At 37.2% G+C, this 16,313-nt stretch overlaps 1 protein-coding gene across 1 annotated transcript in view; it reads right to left on the bottom strand.

Moving 5' to 3' along the window:
* Window positions 1-15,373, bottom strand: part of CHODL (chondrolectin) — a gene marked incomplete at both ends in the record, with an annotated part of 28,195 nt that extends 12,822 nt beyond the window's left edge. The window contains one exon of the mRNA XM_081327651.1: window positions 15,280-15,373. Within this exon, the coding sequence (XP_081183777.1) occupies window positions 15,280-15,373 (94 nt within the window). The remainder of the gene's footprint in view (window positions 1-15,279) is intronic.
* Between the last annotated feature and the right edge of the window lie 940 nt (window positions 15,374-16,313).

Here is a 16,313-nt window from a genome sequence, read left to right as displayed (position 1 = left end):
AGTTAGAGGAAAATAAGAGGTAATGACTGAGCAGTGAAGAAATAAGATCTGATGAAGGACCAAGACTTTGTATCTCATAACAACATCTTAGAAAATACCTGAAGATCAGATTTGATGATAGAAATGGGATTCATGTTGTACAACTATACTGAGATCCAAGCAGGGAGCAAAGTCTAGAAGACTTCCAGGAAAAATCTCACTGGAAGAACTTCAGCAATTAATCCTGGAAATCAGAATCAGAGTAGGATATTGACACAAAATAAGATTAGGATCTAATTTCTTCTTCATCAACTAAGATGAAGTTGAAAAGAAAATGTAGACTAAAATGTAGACTTAAAAGCTAATTAAAATCAATTAAACTGAAGAGTAATAAGGAACAGTTTAATTCAGTTTAAAAATGTATTTAATAATAATAATAAGTTGGAAGGGACCTTGGAGGTCATCTAGTCCAACCCCCTGCTCAGGCAGGAAACCCTATACCATTTCAGACAAATGGCTGTCCAGTCTCTTCTTAAAAACTTCCAGTGTTGGAGCATTCACCACTTCTGGAGGCAGGTTGTTCCACTGGTTAGTTGTTCTAACTGTCAGGAAGTTTCTCCTTAGTTCTAGGTTGCTTCTCTCCTTGACTAGTTTCCATCCATTGCTTCTTGTCCTGCTTTCAGGTGCTTTGGAGAATAGCTTGGCTCCCTCTTCTTTGTGGCAGCCCCTGAGATATTGGAACACTGCTATCATGTCACCACTCACCCTTCTCTTCATTAAACTACACATACCCAATTCCAGCAACCATTCCCTATATGTTTTAGCCTCCAGTCCCCCAATCATCTTTGTTGCTCTTCTCTGTACTCTTTCTAGAGTCTCAACATCTTTTTTACATCATGCTGACCAAAACTGGATGCAGTATTCCAGGTGTGGCCTTACCAAGGCACTGTAAAGTGGTATTAGTACTTCACATGATCTTGATTCTATCCCTCTGTTAATGCAGCCTAGCACTGTGTTGGCTTTTTTGGCAGCTGCAGTACACTGCTGGCTCATATTTAAGTGATTGTCCTCTAGGACTCCAAGATCTCTCTCACAGTTACTACGATAGAGCAAGGTACCACCTATACTATACCTGTGCATTTGATTTTTCCTGCCTAAATGTAGAATCTTACTTTTTTCACAATTGAATTTCATTTTGTTAGATAGTGCCTAGTGTTCGAGTCTGTCCAGATCCTCCTGTATCTTAAGCCTATCTTCTGGAGTATTGGCTATTCCTGCCAGCTTGGTGTCATCTGCAAATTTGATGAGTTCCCCATCTATCCCCTCATCCAAATCGTTGATGAAGATGTTGAAGAGCACTGGGCCCAGAACAGAGCCCTGGGGCACCCCACTACACACTTCCATGTAGATGCAGTTCCATTGAGGACCACACGCTGAGTACGGCCTGTCAGCCAGCTACGAATCCATCTGGTGGTGATGCTATCTAACCCACATTTTTCTATCTTATCAAGTAGTAGGTTGTGATCTACTTTATCAAATGCCTTGCTGAATTCACTATGAAAATAATTAATTCTACATATTTTAAACTTGTTCAATATCTTCTCAAGCTGTAATGTAATACATGCTAGCTAACCAACAATGTATGTTTGCCTTTTCAGAGGACAAGCAGATCAGTCTCTGTAGAAAAATAAATAAATAAACAACAACTGATCTCATGTCAACAACTGCAACATTCAGGAAGAAATGACAGAATATTTCAGTCTTCAGAGATAGTATCTTGCTGACCCTCAGGTTACATTCTCCAAAATAGAAATTTCATTGAGAAACTCCAGATGAATCAGAACTAATGAACACTTGATTCCATTCATTTTTGCTTGAATAAATACAAATGGTTCTGTTTTACTACAGGTGTTGATTAACATAGCAAAACTGAGATTGCCACCAATTACAGATGTTATGAATTTTTTACTTTTATATTTTATTGCATTCGGAATGATTTCCAATCTTTGTGCATTTATATACCGGTAAGTTTATAGAAAATTGGAGATACAGGAACCAATTCAGAATAATATTTCATGTGCCTGCTTTCCACAAAAATTTTGTATGGCATAGTAATAGTGTGGCATAGTAATTTTGTATGGATAGTAATTTTCTCACACTAAAGTTGGAAGTAACTAACAAAGCATATAAGTCATCATAAGATTCCTGCCATTCAATTGTTTATAGAGAATAAGAAAAAATAAGGATAAAAGATTATTGCATGGATAAAAGGGGATATTTATTTAAAATATTTGTATGGCCACTCATCTTAAAGACAAATGTGGGTGGTTCACAGGATAATGTCTATTTTCTGTTAAACTATTTCTCATGTCTCCTGTTTTCATTCACAATAGTTTATTTAGTTTGTAATATATCTGTTCCTCTAATATAGACTTTGGCATATTGTTTTATCACTTAAATTAGGTCTTCTGGAGTCATAGCAAAGAATGGTCCATCTATAACCTATCACATGATTATCAATCATCCTACCTTACCATTTTGTAAGAATGTTAATCTGTTGATTAATTAAATTAAGCACAAATGTTTTACTGCAGTGTTCTCCTTTGTATTGTCAGCGTAACTTAGAAACAGAATCACATTATATTATGACGCTTCAAATGCAGCTGCAGGAGTATAATTTCATAACTGTACTCTGTATCATTAGGAACACAGACTTATATAATTTAAACACTTTTTTGCTGGCAAAGCAAATTTTGCCGGTTTAACATTCAACTAACCTTTTATCTTTCTGCTCAGAAATTATTTTATGTCAGGTTCTCACAAATACAGTCCACAAAACTAGTCGCTCCTCTTGTGATGGTTCTGTTTAGTTTTGTTTTATTTGGATGTTTGATTGATGTGTGGCCTTTGGCTGTAATAATAAAATTGATTGATTGAAAACTAGTCACTAGTCACAAAACAACCCACAGTTACTGATACCTTATAATTCTGAACAGTGTTCAGCAATAATAGAAGAGCTGTTTAATTAATTACATTAATGAAAGATTAAAACATAATTCTAAGCTAGACACAGTGGTGGGATTCAAATATGTGAACAACCAGTTCTCTGTGTGGATGTCACTTCCAGAACTCCATTCTGGGCCTGGGCAACAAAAAATTAGCTACCGGTTCTACCAAATTGGTGCGAACTAGCTGAATACCACCACTGGCTAGACATATTAAATATCTATTAAAAATAATGATCTCTTATCTTTCTTAAAGGACAGTTAGAATAAAGGGGCCAGCAATTTATTCCATAGTGCAGGCGAACCATCAAAAAGATCTCCCTCTTCTCCAATCTCCTCTTATCTCACAACATGATATTTAGCAGACCTTCTCTAGATGGCCTCGTAGGACAAGTAATATATTGGATACGTTATTCCTGTTTATTCTAGAGGCTACCATATTATGATTCTAGATGACATTATAGCTGCACCTAAAAAAGGTTCCTATGTAGACTTCTGACATTGATTGGTGGTGAGGCTATAGATTTTCCAATATTGCTTAGAGTTGGTATAAGAAGCAGCATAGATTCCACTTTCTTTTAGCTTACTGTTGCTCTGGAAGCATTTTCTATTTTTATGACTTCACTATTTTCTGGTTAATACCTTCATGGCTTCTTGTCAAAGAACAATGCTTTTAGATAAAAGTATCACTCAAGAACTTTGAAAAGTGGTTTAAATGTCAGTATACCTCACGGGTGTCAAACTCGCCATGTCACGTGACATGTCACAACTTTTTTTGCATTGCCAGAGCTGGGGTGGGCATGGCATCTGCATGATGCAACCGGCCCACGGGCCGGCAGTTTGACACCCGTGGTATAACTTGTATACTTGATGGTTGTATGGAGAAATATTAAAAATAGTATTGTTATTTGTCACTGTGATGTTGCAGGCATTCCCCCAATTCTTTCTGGTACATGACCACTAGTCATATATATGATAATCAAGTGATGTATTCTACATCCATGTTCTGTATGCATTTACTAGGTTTAACGTAAAGCAATATAGTAATTTTCCCTTGATCCTGATGAAATATTCTGGGTATATCCACCCAAACAAACCTAAGAGGTCCTAGGTAGTTTAAAATATTTAATATGTAGCATGAATGGATTAATTAAGAACAGTTCTGTATTTGCAACAATACTGTACACCTTTGAAGTAGAAAGAGTACGTGTAAGATCAAAATTTGTATGTATATCTTAGTCAGCAGTTTTAGTATTTGTAGATTTCCAAAAGATGTACAGATCTAGTTACATTAAGCGATACAAGGGAAATATTTTTTGAATCACTGCATAAATATAAAAGAGAAAGTGAAACAATTTTTAGTTGTTTAGACATTTCTTAAGAGAAACTATATTATTTTCTCATGGCATTTGTGCACCAAATTATTAATTATGACAGTATTACTATTTTCTATGTAAGTGGCAAATGTATAAATGTTGGCATTAGTTCTCCTAGATGAATTTAAGACAATATAAAATAAAAGGCTAAAATACATTTATTATTTGTTCACCTAATAGAGCCTTCTTTTGCTATTCCTTGATCATATGGAACTTCAACTTTAAATAATGTAATTTACATTATGTGATTTAAATTTTAAATAATTTGAAATTTTGAAATTTTAAATTATCCTGGCAACCAATGTGAAGATGTCTCTCAAAAACATGCCAAGAGTCTATTCATTGCAAATTGATAACACCAGTGTCTTGCAGAAATGTATGGTAACCTCCCTGTCCATTGAGCCACATGGCTGTAGACGCACATTATTTTCTCTGGACACCAAATACTACTTTGAGAAGTCATAAAGGAACAGTTATTTTCAGTTGACAAAAAACAGTACAATTTTGAAAACAGAGGCTGAAAAATATTTATCTTCCAAAACCTAGTCTTACTCATCAATTTATTTGCAATATCTAAACTGAAGACATTGAAATATATCAAATTTGAATGCTGAACAGTAGACCAAAATATGTGATTTATGGAATTACCTACTTTCTGAGGCCTGCACAATGCACTAAACCATAAGCTAATTATACTGACTGAATTCACATAACACTGTAGAATCAATCAACCTAATCTATGTTTCGATACATTATGCAGCTCTAGCCAAAGACTTAAGAGGCCTACTTGGATTACACTGTTTAGCTCAGGGGTCTTCAAACTTGGCCCTTTTATGACTTGTGGACTTCAACTCCCAGAATTCCTCAGCCAGGCATGCTGGCTGAGGAATTCTGGGAGTTGAAGTCCACAAGTCATAAAAGAGCCAAGTTTGAAGACCCCTGGTTTAGCTTCTCAAGGGACCTGGACAGCACATAGGAGACATGAAGTATGTAAGTCTGATAAAATCCAACTGACCACTTGGTCAGAGAGCACTTATTGTAGGCTTGTAAAATAGTTCCTTACTGGCTTATTATAAACATGTTTCAATTTTAATTTCAAATTGAAAATCTTCCCAAAGACCATTAGACCACAGATCACATCTTTAATTAATTATTGTACTGTAAGCATAGCTCAGTACCTGAATACAGCTATAAGGCCTCTCTTTTGAAAAATGTTCAATAATAATAATAAAGGAAGATGTCATCTAAGCATGTGTAGCCCTATTGGGATTTCACAATGTTACACTATAGTAACTGTTGGGAATTACTTTTCCATGATATATGATGTAGGATTTATGCTGCTCTTTGACCATAATAACAGTTGATTGATTGATTGATTGATTGATTGATTGATTGATTGATTGATTGATTGATGCAGGATTATTAAAGAGCACTCTTTGAGCCTAAACTTCAAGACAGCTATATATCTACTTAATTGTCATGCCATCCAGGCCACATTCAGCTAGCTAGCTAATCAGCATGTCATAGGGTACTCTGTCAAATATTTGGCTGAAGTCAAAATATATTAAAGCTACATCTATTCAGGAAGCTACCTGATCAAAAAATGAGATAGTCTGGCAACATTTGTTCATAATAAAAACTATGCTGCTTTCTGATAATTATCACATTGTTTTCCAGGGGCTTATATATCAGTGTCTTTATTATTTTCTCTTCAAATTTCTGCGATATCAGTGTCAAAATGTCTGGCTTCATAGTAGCCATTCATGGAAAAGTAACAACTCCCAAAGCTAAAATAATATATAGAGACCCATTATTGCATTCTTTAGTTTCCAGACAGGGCAGGAAGATAACTATTACTGTATTCTAAATTCCTTGTTATATAGATTGATATATACTCATTATTTTCTGCTTGTATATTGTAGAAGTGTAGTTATTAGTTGAAGATTATTAGCTTTATTGAAAATCGTCCTCTGGATTGTGCCATTCCTTTGTACAGTTGTTGAATATGAATCATTTTATGTCTGCTTCACTACTGAATAGTTTTTAATATTCCACTCTCCTACTTCAATATGTAAATGCAATCATGTACATTGACACTGCAGAAAAAAAATCTCAAATGAAAACAAAATGAAAAACAAAAATAAACTGACAGCAAACAACAGTCCTTAAGGAATAATGGCTTTGATTAACATATTGGTTGTTAAGTGGCAACTAATAAGATTAATTCTCTTCTCCCTTGCCCAGCAGTTACTTAAAGTAATTGTATTTTTTGAAAAGTGTATTATCATCATTTTGTGCTATGTGATGTCATAGAAGCAACAGTGTGGGTTATGTACCACTCAGCAAATTTTCCTGACTCTGTCATCACAACTTTTTAAAATCCAACACTTCTGCTAGCTGAAGACATTCTAACCTATTGTCTTTTAAACAATAAGCACAGAGCATAAACAATAATTAGTGGTAATTGCATGAATCTATACCCTGCTTACAACAGTATTACCGTATTTCAAATCATGATTCAGAACATCACTGCAATATGGAAAATAGTCATAAGGCACTTAGGAGCAAGGGAGATAAAACAGGACAATACCTGTAAAATACAGTAAACTTCATGTCATGAAAGAACCAGAACAGTAAAAGGTGGACTAAGTAATAAAGGTCATGACTAGATTATGGAACTCATTATGAAAATTCTGAAAACTCAAGCTATCTTTTTTGAAGTTTATTTTAGAGGTAAAACTGAATAGTAGTAGCAGAACTGTCCATTGTCTTTGATAATGCAAAACAATTTACCATTGCTGTTTGATTGTACTTAAAAAGGGGAAAGAGGGGGAAATAACCACTCTGGATAGACTTACTGCACATCTAAACTGAACTCTTAATCTACTCCTCTCCTGTAGTCATAGATAAGAAAATCCTGGCTGAGTCACTTCGGCAAGAATTGTGACTGCATATGACTATGTCCTCCTCCACTGGACTTCCTGGTATGCCCTCCCTTTTCCAGGAAAACATCTGCTGATCATTTTTCTTCCTATGGGGAAAAATTACACACATGTGCAGAAATATATGTAAATACTGTAAATACATTTGCAAAGTTCAGTTAAATGTATATGTACAAAGTTAAGGCATCAAGATACACATATATGAGCCTTAATGCCATAGTGGTTAGCAGGGCTTTTTTTCTCATAGAATGCTCAGAACGGAGTTCCGGCACCTTTTTTGGATGGAACCTTGTAGGATAGGCAAGGCGGGTTGTATGACATGTGTGAGTTCCAGCACCTTTTTCTTTTACAAAAAAGCACTGGTGGTTAGAATGCAATGTTGCAGGTTAACTCTCGGAGCTTGCTTGTTTTCTTACAGATGTTTCATCTGTGCTAGTGATGACATCACCTAGGTTGGGTAATGAAACATCTGCAAGAAAACAAGCAAGCTCAGAGAGCATCAAGGATCCCTCATGTCAACCCTGAGCTACAAATATTCTCCTTTATCAGGTTAATTCTGCTCACAATCAGGAGTTTGATCCTGACCAGCTTAGCTTGATGCAGCCTTCCATCTTTCCAAGTGAGGACCCAGATTGTTGAAGGAAATATGATAAAGCACTATGGAACAGTATATAAGTCTATGTGCTATTGCTATATATTCAAACACAAGGACCATCTTTCAGAAGAAATTTCTTTTCTTGACACCCTGTTGTACCCTATTGTCTTCTAAGGGAGGGCTTTTCAACCTTTTCACAGATTGTACCACTTTTAGGACATGACAATATTTGAGTACCACCAGTGCTTAGCAAGGTATCAAAAACTTGATGACTTAAAAAAAAGTGGGGGGTTGGGTTTTACTGATAAGATTCATTTGTTGTTATAGAAATGGCTAGTTTATAATATTATATTAAAGTAAAAAGTTGAGGTTCAAGGTTAATGCTTCCTTCTACTGAAACAGGGGAAGTCTGTTCTTTTTCCCTTCTCCACCTCACTTTTTCCCCTTTTTCCTCCCCACTGTGTCCTACTATTTCCCTTGGTATTTTTGTATTTTATTCTATAATCTAATAAAATATTACAAACTGTAGCAAAAAAGAAAAAAAGTACCAGCTTTAATTTCTTTGGTGGCTGTTCCTCTGCTGAATCACTTTCCCTTTGCACTGACAAATGTATGATGAATTTATCCATGTTTATTAATATGCGCCACTACCAGCTAGTTCAGGAGTCTTCAAACTTGGCACTTTTAAGACTTGTGGACTTCAACTCCCAGAATTCCTCAGCCCTCATGGCTGGTTGAGGAATTCTGGGAGTTGAAGTCCACAGGTCTTAAAGTTGCTAAGTTTGTAGACTCCTGAGCTAGCTGGTTGGCTCTTCTTCCTCTCTCCCTTCTGAGCTCTTCCACAGTGTAGTAAGAATGCACTGCTCCAATCCCTTCCCTGTACCCTTGAAGATACAGGAATCGAGTGCAAAGCAAGAAAATAAAATAAACACAAACTCCGTTGTTGTTGTTTTTCTCTTTAAGCTGCCTCAGGTGTGTCACAATGTTGCAATCCTTCACTGAAAGGCTCCAGCAATTGCAAAAAGCTTTAGCTTTAAATTAAGCCAGTTTACCTTCAAAGAAAACTTTCTAAAAAGCCACAGAGACTCAATTAAAAGAGGTAAAACTAATTACATTTGTTTAAAGGGATTAAACCTTTCCTGTTGTCTTTTTTCCCTTCTCCCACCCAAACCACATTCTTTTGTAGCCTCTCCTCTCTTCCCCCCTTTTTTTCTTCAGTTCACCTCCAGCTCCAAGCTGCTTCCGGAAGCTCCAGTCAGCTGGAGCCAATCAGCTGGAGCCCTGCCGGCTCCTGGGGCTTCTGCCGAGCCCAGACAGTCCTGCAGCTGCCTATCCCTCTCCCTCTCCCTCAGGTTTGGCTTGCTTAGGCTCATTCCCCTCCCCTGCTATACTGGGCTAGTAGTCACATACCACCTGCCACATGGCAAAGTACCACAGGTGGTACGTGTACCACCGGTTGAAAAGGCAAAGTAGAGTTGAAATAGGAATGCATCATTTCATGTTTTTCCAGATCATTGAGGGTATTTTTTTATTTTATTTTTTTTAGTTTCCGTAGAAAAGCCCTAGGAGAAAAAACAGCTAGCTCAGGAAAAGCAAAATACTAGTTAAAAATGTTTTGCCAGACCAAATATGTCCAGCTTGTTAAACAAAGGTAATAGCAATTCTTCTATTTCAGTCATTTGTTTAAAAAAAAAGATCTAGAAAACATTAGAGACGAGGAAGGGCAACTATAGACTCAGCTTGTGCTACTATTTATTCCTCTACAAAGTAACTTCTTATAACTTCTGACCTGCTTATAAATCTACAGTAAACGAAAGTAAATCACTCCAGTCAAAACAGAGAAGTCAAGATGACATGAGAAAACAATATGTTAAAAACACAGCTGAGTTTTGTATATATAAATCACTTCCCTACATGGTGAAATTGTGTGCTGCTTCCTTCAAATAACAGTTATAGATCTGTTTTAAAAGGGTTCAATATCTTTCAAAGCACAAGGTACAGTATCTAGAGCTCCATCCTCCGATGATTCTTCCATACCCTAATAAAAAGAAACAACATTTGATGTTATTTCTGCTATCTCTGATTACTGATGAAACACTACTGAGGCCACTAGACAATTTACAATAATAATAGGAAGAATTCATTTAGATTGCTAATAGAAAAATGATACTTATAATCTAAATAGGACAGAAATGTGGTATGTAGTTGCTAAAACCAAATGTATCTGAGGAGCTGTCTTTTTCCAATGGAATTAGCCCACTGACTCCTGCCAATGGAAGAGACCTGCTACAGATCACATCTGCTAACAAATTCTAGCAGACAGGGTCAAGGAGAAGAGGCTTTACACTGTGGCCCCGTCCATGTGGAACATTTTATCACACGAAGTGAGAACTGTTCCTATCCTTTCGGTCTTACAGAAGGGAATTAAAACTTGTCTTTGCCAATTGGCTTGTTTTGCTGTGGGGCACTCACAGCTGGAGGTGGTTGACAGAGTAAGAGGACTCATCCCCATGCTATCCATCTCTTAGTCTTTGTGTTTTGTATATTTCTAAATTTTTAACTTAAAATCAGAGTCATAGATTAAAAATGTGTTTCAATTTATGTTGTTTGCCTTGGTGTTTGTTTAGTATTCCAAACATGTAAGAACTGACCGTCAGTGATTTCTTGATAGACTATGATAAACAAGATACATGATTGTAAACCACAAATAAAGCCAAACACTAATGAGAGATCATTAATATTTTTTATATAAATGACAACTTGTCTTCCTAGGTCTGTCCCATGAGCAGCACAACAGAGTTTCAAAAGCAAGCATATCTAACAAACAGTGCTTTTTTTGTAAAAGAAAAAGTTGCCAGAACTCACACATGTCATACAACCCGCCTTGCCTACCCTACAAGGTTCCATCCAAAAAAGGTTCCGGAACTCCGTTCTAAGCGTTCTATGAGAAAAAAAGCCCTAACAAATCTGAATGCTATGTAGATCGTTTTGGATCTACAAGGTAAAAGCAGAATCAACTTTCATCTAATCTGGATTGAATTTTGTTGGCATTCATCTGATTATTTACTAATCCAGACATCAGTATAGCACTCCATTCATCCAGTATAGCACTCCATTCATCTAAATCAAATGGCAATGACTCCAGAAGGATGTCAGCAAGCATCAGCAATATCTTGTTCCAAATTCTGAAATCATCTTGTTCTCCCAAAGGATATTGCCGTGCATTTGTCCAATGTATCAGCTTCCAATAGTACTATTATCTGTGTCTCTTGAAATGCTTTTATAGAATCAAGACTACACCGTTGTACCTCCTACACTCCAATAAGATCTGTTCCTTCCCTTTCACATTTATTGGGCCAGCATAACTACAGGTAGACATATAGACTAATGGATCAATACAATAATAAAGCAACTAATGCCACCATTGTCTAGTGTCTCAGTTCTGTGGAATATTTAAAAATCCTTACATCAAGTACAAATGATGACTTAGCAGTCTGCATATACAAAAGAGGATTTGGAATATGAATTATGATTGCCTATTAATCATCCACAGAAACAAGACTTTTCTAGCAGAAATATCACCAGGAAATTCTTTTACTCTTTCAGTTGCATTAAGTTTAGCTCAAGCTATTGTGGGATATCTGGAGACAAAAGTGTTTTCTTTAGTCCTTTTCCATAAGTGTATTTCCTTTCCACTGTGACCATGACCACAGATTTCTTTCCTGCTCATGGCCCAATCAACACTTCTGTCTAGATTGAAATGCCACTTTTTCTTATTCAGAACAAGCAGGTTGATCAGAAGTTCTAGTTCTTACAGAAATGTTCCATCACATCAGTAGATAAAATGGATAAGGGTTTGTTATATATCACCTGAGATGTATCATACTTAAGAGAATCCAATAAAATGTGTAAGGGTAGATATTTTTTCTTGTCCCTTTTTTTTCTTGTATCTAGTTTCCTATCCTTCTTTTACCTGCAACCTGATAAGAAGTAAATCCAAAAATGGTGGTAGTACAATTGATTTTAAGATAAATTAACTTTCTAATTCATCAAATAAAATTAGATCTTTACTGATTAACTGGTTGACCTAATGGGTATTTGCATAGGCCCCCACCTTTTTTCCTAATGAATTAACCATCTTAATACAATCACCTCAGCTGGACTATGTGATAATGGCTTTTTGAATTCACTTGATTTTCCAAAATTGAATCAACAATTTTAAATGGATTGGATCTCTTTTGCACAGGCCTATTGAAGCACACTGCTTAGCATTGGAAGCCATGTACTTTGCTTCTCACAGTCAGTTCAAATACCAATCTGCAGGTATTCTCAGTATAGGAAAAGGGAATATAATCTGTATACCTCAGTATGTGAAATAATGGTTGATGACAGAAAAACGTTATTCATCTTTAACAAGGCTGGACAAATCTTTTAAGGAGCACTTTCTTCTGACGAAGATGTGTGTATCTGTACACTTCTTTCACTATGAGATCACCAGAATAAATCTGCTCACTTGGAAAGAAATGGGAAAGGTCCTGCTGAAGACCTGAATCTCTGAAAGGGTCTCATCCACACAGAACTCATACCACAGCTTTCTCAATGGTGGTGCCCATTTATGCAGTAAGACACATACATCCATCATAATTCATGAATAACAAAGTAATACACAGGAAGATTAAAAACTGTCACAGTGTAAAGTGGTTGGGCCATATTGGACAATATTTGCTTCTGCATTCTCATAACTAAAGGGGAAAATTTGTCAACACTGTAGTTTGCCAAAAGCAACCAGCTAGTCATCATTCATCATCTGGATCATCCAGGCCTTTCATTGGAGATCTAATTAACGCAGAACATATTTACAGTCATAAAATTTACAGTAGAAAGGTGTGCTATGAATATTCTGTAGTCAAGGGAATCACATTGGTACTTCATAATTGTAGAAATCTTTCATGATATGCCTTCAGTGAGAGAAAACAAGGAAACATAATTAGGGCAAATAGAGAGCAATATCTACAGCATGTTAAGAATTGGCAGCCCTTTAAAAGAACCATATATGGGACCAGCTGTTCTTTTAAAAGGCTGCCAAACCTTAACATACTGTAGATATCACTGTCTAATTTGCCCTCATATATAAGAATTATCTCCCCACTAACAAGTATCTATAGAAAAGTAAAATGTGTTTCCTTTGGATATTAGATTTTGGTATCTATTCCAACTTGTGGGTGCCATTATCATCTTTAAAATTGTCATGTTTTGTCACAAAATCCACAATCAAAAGACAAATGTCATTCCTGGCCTTGATAGAATGGAGCACATTGTTTCTGTGACACAAATTACTTCAACATAGTGAATCATATTTGTCCTAACCAACCTAGTCTTTCATATGTCATTAATTTGTTTCTACTGTATATGCCATGAATGGAATACTTGTGGACTTCACAATATTGAATTTGTACCAGCCAATCCAGGAGGGACAACAAGGAACTACTGGAGGGGTACAGATTACTTACTTCCATGTACTCTGCAACTTTACACACACTATACCCAATTTAAACTTTTTTTTGAGTTGAATGCAGCACACAATCACAGTTATAATGAGATCAGTATCTCTGTGGTGAATTCTTGGCCCTCCCGTGGTAGAAAGCTTCCCCATCTATGATTATTTGCAGTGGCATGACACGGGTGAGAAAATCCATTATGTAATGTCTCAGAAAAATGTAGGGTCCTTGGTGCTCTTTGAGCTTGGTTCATTTCTTGCAAACTAGGTAACATCGTCAGGACTCTTCATTTCAACCCAGAGCTACAAATATTCTCCTTTGTTGGTATCAGAAACATGCCTGCTCTATTTTGTAACAATTCTATATCCAGAACTGGCCAGTTATAGCATTAAGGGAAACAATATTTTGAACTCTAGCCCATAACAAAGAAAATGTAAGTCAAGTGTGTAATGTGGACTTCTTGTGGGAAAAAAAGTGAGATTTCTTTGAAAAAAAATGGTTTCATGAATATCCTTAGAAAATATGGACATCTCTTTTCTTATAAACAAAGACACAGTATGTTAGACTTTAGTCTATAAGGAAATAGATAAGCTGAACTGCCCTCCAGCTCTATTATTCTCTAAAGATACATATTCCAAAATGACTAACTTGAAATTGGTTCCCCATTTTCTATTTTAGTGAACCATTTTCATACAAATAACTACTACTACGATGTAGCAAATAGTTGAAAGAGAACTTCTGATAGTGATACAGTTTGCTTCAAAGATTATATGGTTTGGACATATGAGAATATTTTAGGCTAGAAAAGTATCTTCATTTAATCAATTTTGGTATGTTTGCTTTTAAATATTCATAATGTAAAAAGAAAGACTTATTCTCTGTTTATACTTTATGGAGTCACTGACTCTAATTGACAGCTGTTCTCAAAACCTGAGCTTTTTCAACCGCATGGTCAATCAGAAGATTGTAATCATATTTGAAAGTTTGAAACCTTAGACATATGCAAAAGATGCTTCATACTTTTGTGCCCCAGGAGCAGAGTAGGATGGGGAAATGACTGCAGAATACATTATACAGCCTTGATGGAGGAAGGGTGAATATTTTTGTTGATATTAATTGAAATTAAAAGTTTAGTGGATGCTCTGGGAACAAAAAAAAAATAGAAGATTAGAATAATTAGAATAGATTGCTTGGAAACATAAGCCAAAACCTAGAAAAACACATTTTCATTATACCAAAATTACTATTAGTTGTATTTATTAGTACAGAGAGTCATTCCATCATAACTGTTATATGATTCTGAGCATTTCTTTTTCTCTGCGACTGTAACACATTATGATGTTTAATGGACATACTATTAATAGCAGAAAAAGCCAGATAAAGCAAACAACATTTCAAAGTCAGTAGTATGGGAGTAGATGGAGTGAGAAGGCAAACGTGCTTGGAAAATCAGAAGACTGAAGGATACAGATGTAGCATCTCAGCAGTCAGTGTTCGTGTCTAAATCTAAACGTCAAATTCTCTCACATAGTGTCATCTAAACTTTCAGCTGGCACTGCTCATTCTCCCCGGGGTGTACAAAACTAGACACAGATTACTTCTAGATATCCACGAGATGCATCTACCTTACCACTAAATAATCACAATGCCCTTGGGATTGGGAGATGTTCCGGAGAATTTTCTCTTTCGAAACTTTTAGCCATTGTTCAAAGGACCGCCAACAGCTCTTGGTCAGCTGCAGCAGGAAGCAAGCGGGAGGATAACAAAGCACAGCCCTAGAGATTACAACGGGACCTCTTGGAGGAGCGGAATCCAAGAACGAACTTTTCTCCCAAACGGGAATAGATGGGATGCGTCTTCCCTTTTTTTTTAATTTTTACTCACCACTCAAGAGGCGCTGAGAGAAGCAGCTCTGCGCCCACAGCAACCAGGCGACCAGCAGCAGCGGGATGGGAGATCGGCCCTGGGAAGGCAACATAGCAGCGACCGGCTGAGGGAACATCTCGCCAAGCCTCAAGAAGATAGGAGAAGATAGCTTGCAGCAGCCAGCAGCAGCAGCGCCTCTCTGGGAGCAAGTCACCGAAGGGTCTCTGCGCTGGGGGCGTAGTAGAAGTACTAAGCCGCGGCAGCTGCAGCAGCTAAGGCTTCCCGAGACCCCGCCTCCGGTTTGGTGGTGACCCTTTCGCTCATCTCCTGCTCCAAGAAATGCAACGCCTTGGCTGGTCAACCCCAGCCTCAGGCAGACCTGTCCGCAGAGACCAAAGACTCTGGTTGGCGGAGCCCCTGGTTGGCTGGCTGGCCCTGCCTGCTAATGCTGGAAGCCAGGCAGTGGGAAAGCTTTAGCTGCTCTCTGCTGGTTATATAGGCCTTTTGCCAACCGGGAGTCTCGGTTGGGGAAAAGCCGTCCCCATCCTATTGATCTCTAGTCTGAAATTGAAGCAGGGGAGCTTTCGGAGGGGGGGGGAGGAGGGGGCACACGAAAACAGCGGATTCAGCAGCCCCCCCACCTCCCTCCCGAGCGTGTTGTTGCAGGGGCTATTAAAAGCGGTTGCCAACATTCATCTGGCAAACGAAAGCCGTCGCCATCGATCTTTCCCAGTGTTCAGGTTTAATTGAGGGCTGCCAAGAAAGCATAAAGTATGTGGTTTTATTCTGCTGGGTTTTTAAACTTCCCTTCTTTTATCTGCATACTCATCTCAATCTGATAACTACCATAATCCAGATATTATTTTTTCCAAATGTGGCATTTGATGGTGATGCTTAAAAGTTATTAACGAGCATACACAGAGTGCTTTTCCCATAGCAGTGAGTAAATAAGCATATACAGCCCATCTCAACGTGAGGTAGCCTAGAACAAGCAGATGTCAGCGTATCTTTCCAAGACTGATAAATCAGAAATGGCACAGGGTCAAAGAATG

Source organism: Vipera berus, assembly GCF_964194415.1.
Source record: "Vipera berus genome assembly, chromosome: 4".
NCBI lineage: Eukaryota > Metazoa > Chordata > Lepidosauria > Squamata > Viperidae > Vipera > Vipera berus.
Note: the sequence above shows the minus strand (reverse complement) of the source record. Positions and strands in the feature narration are given on the sequence as shown.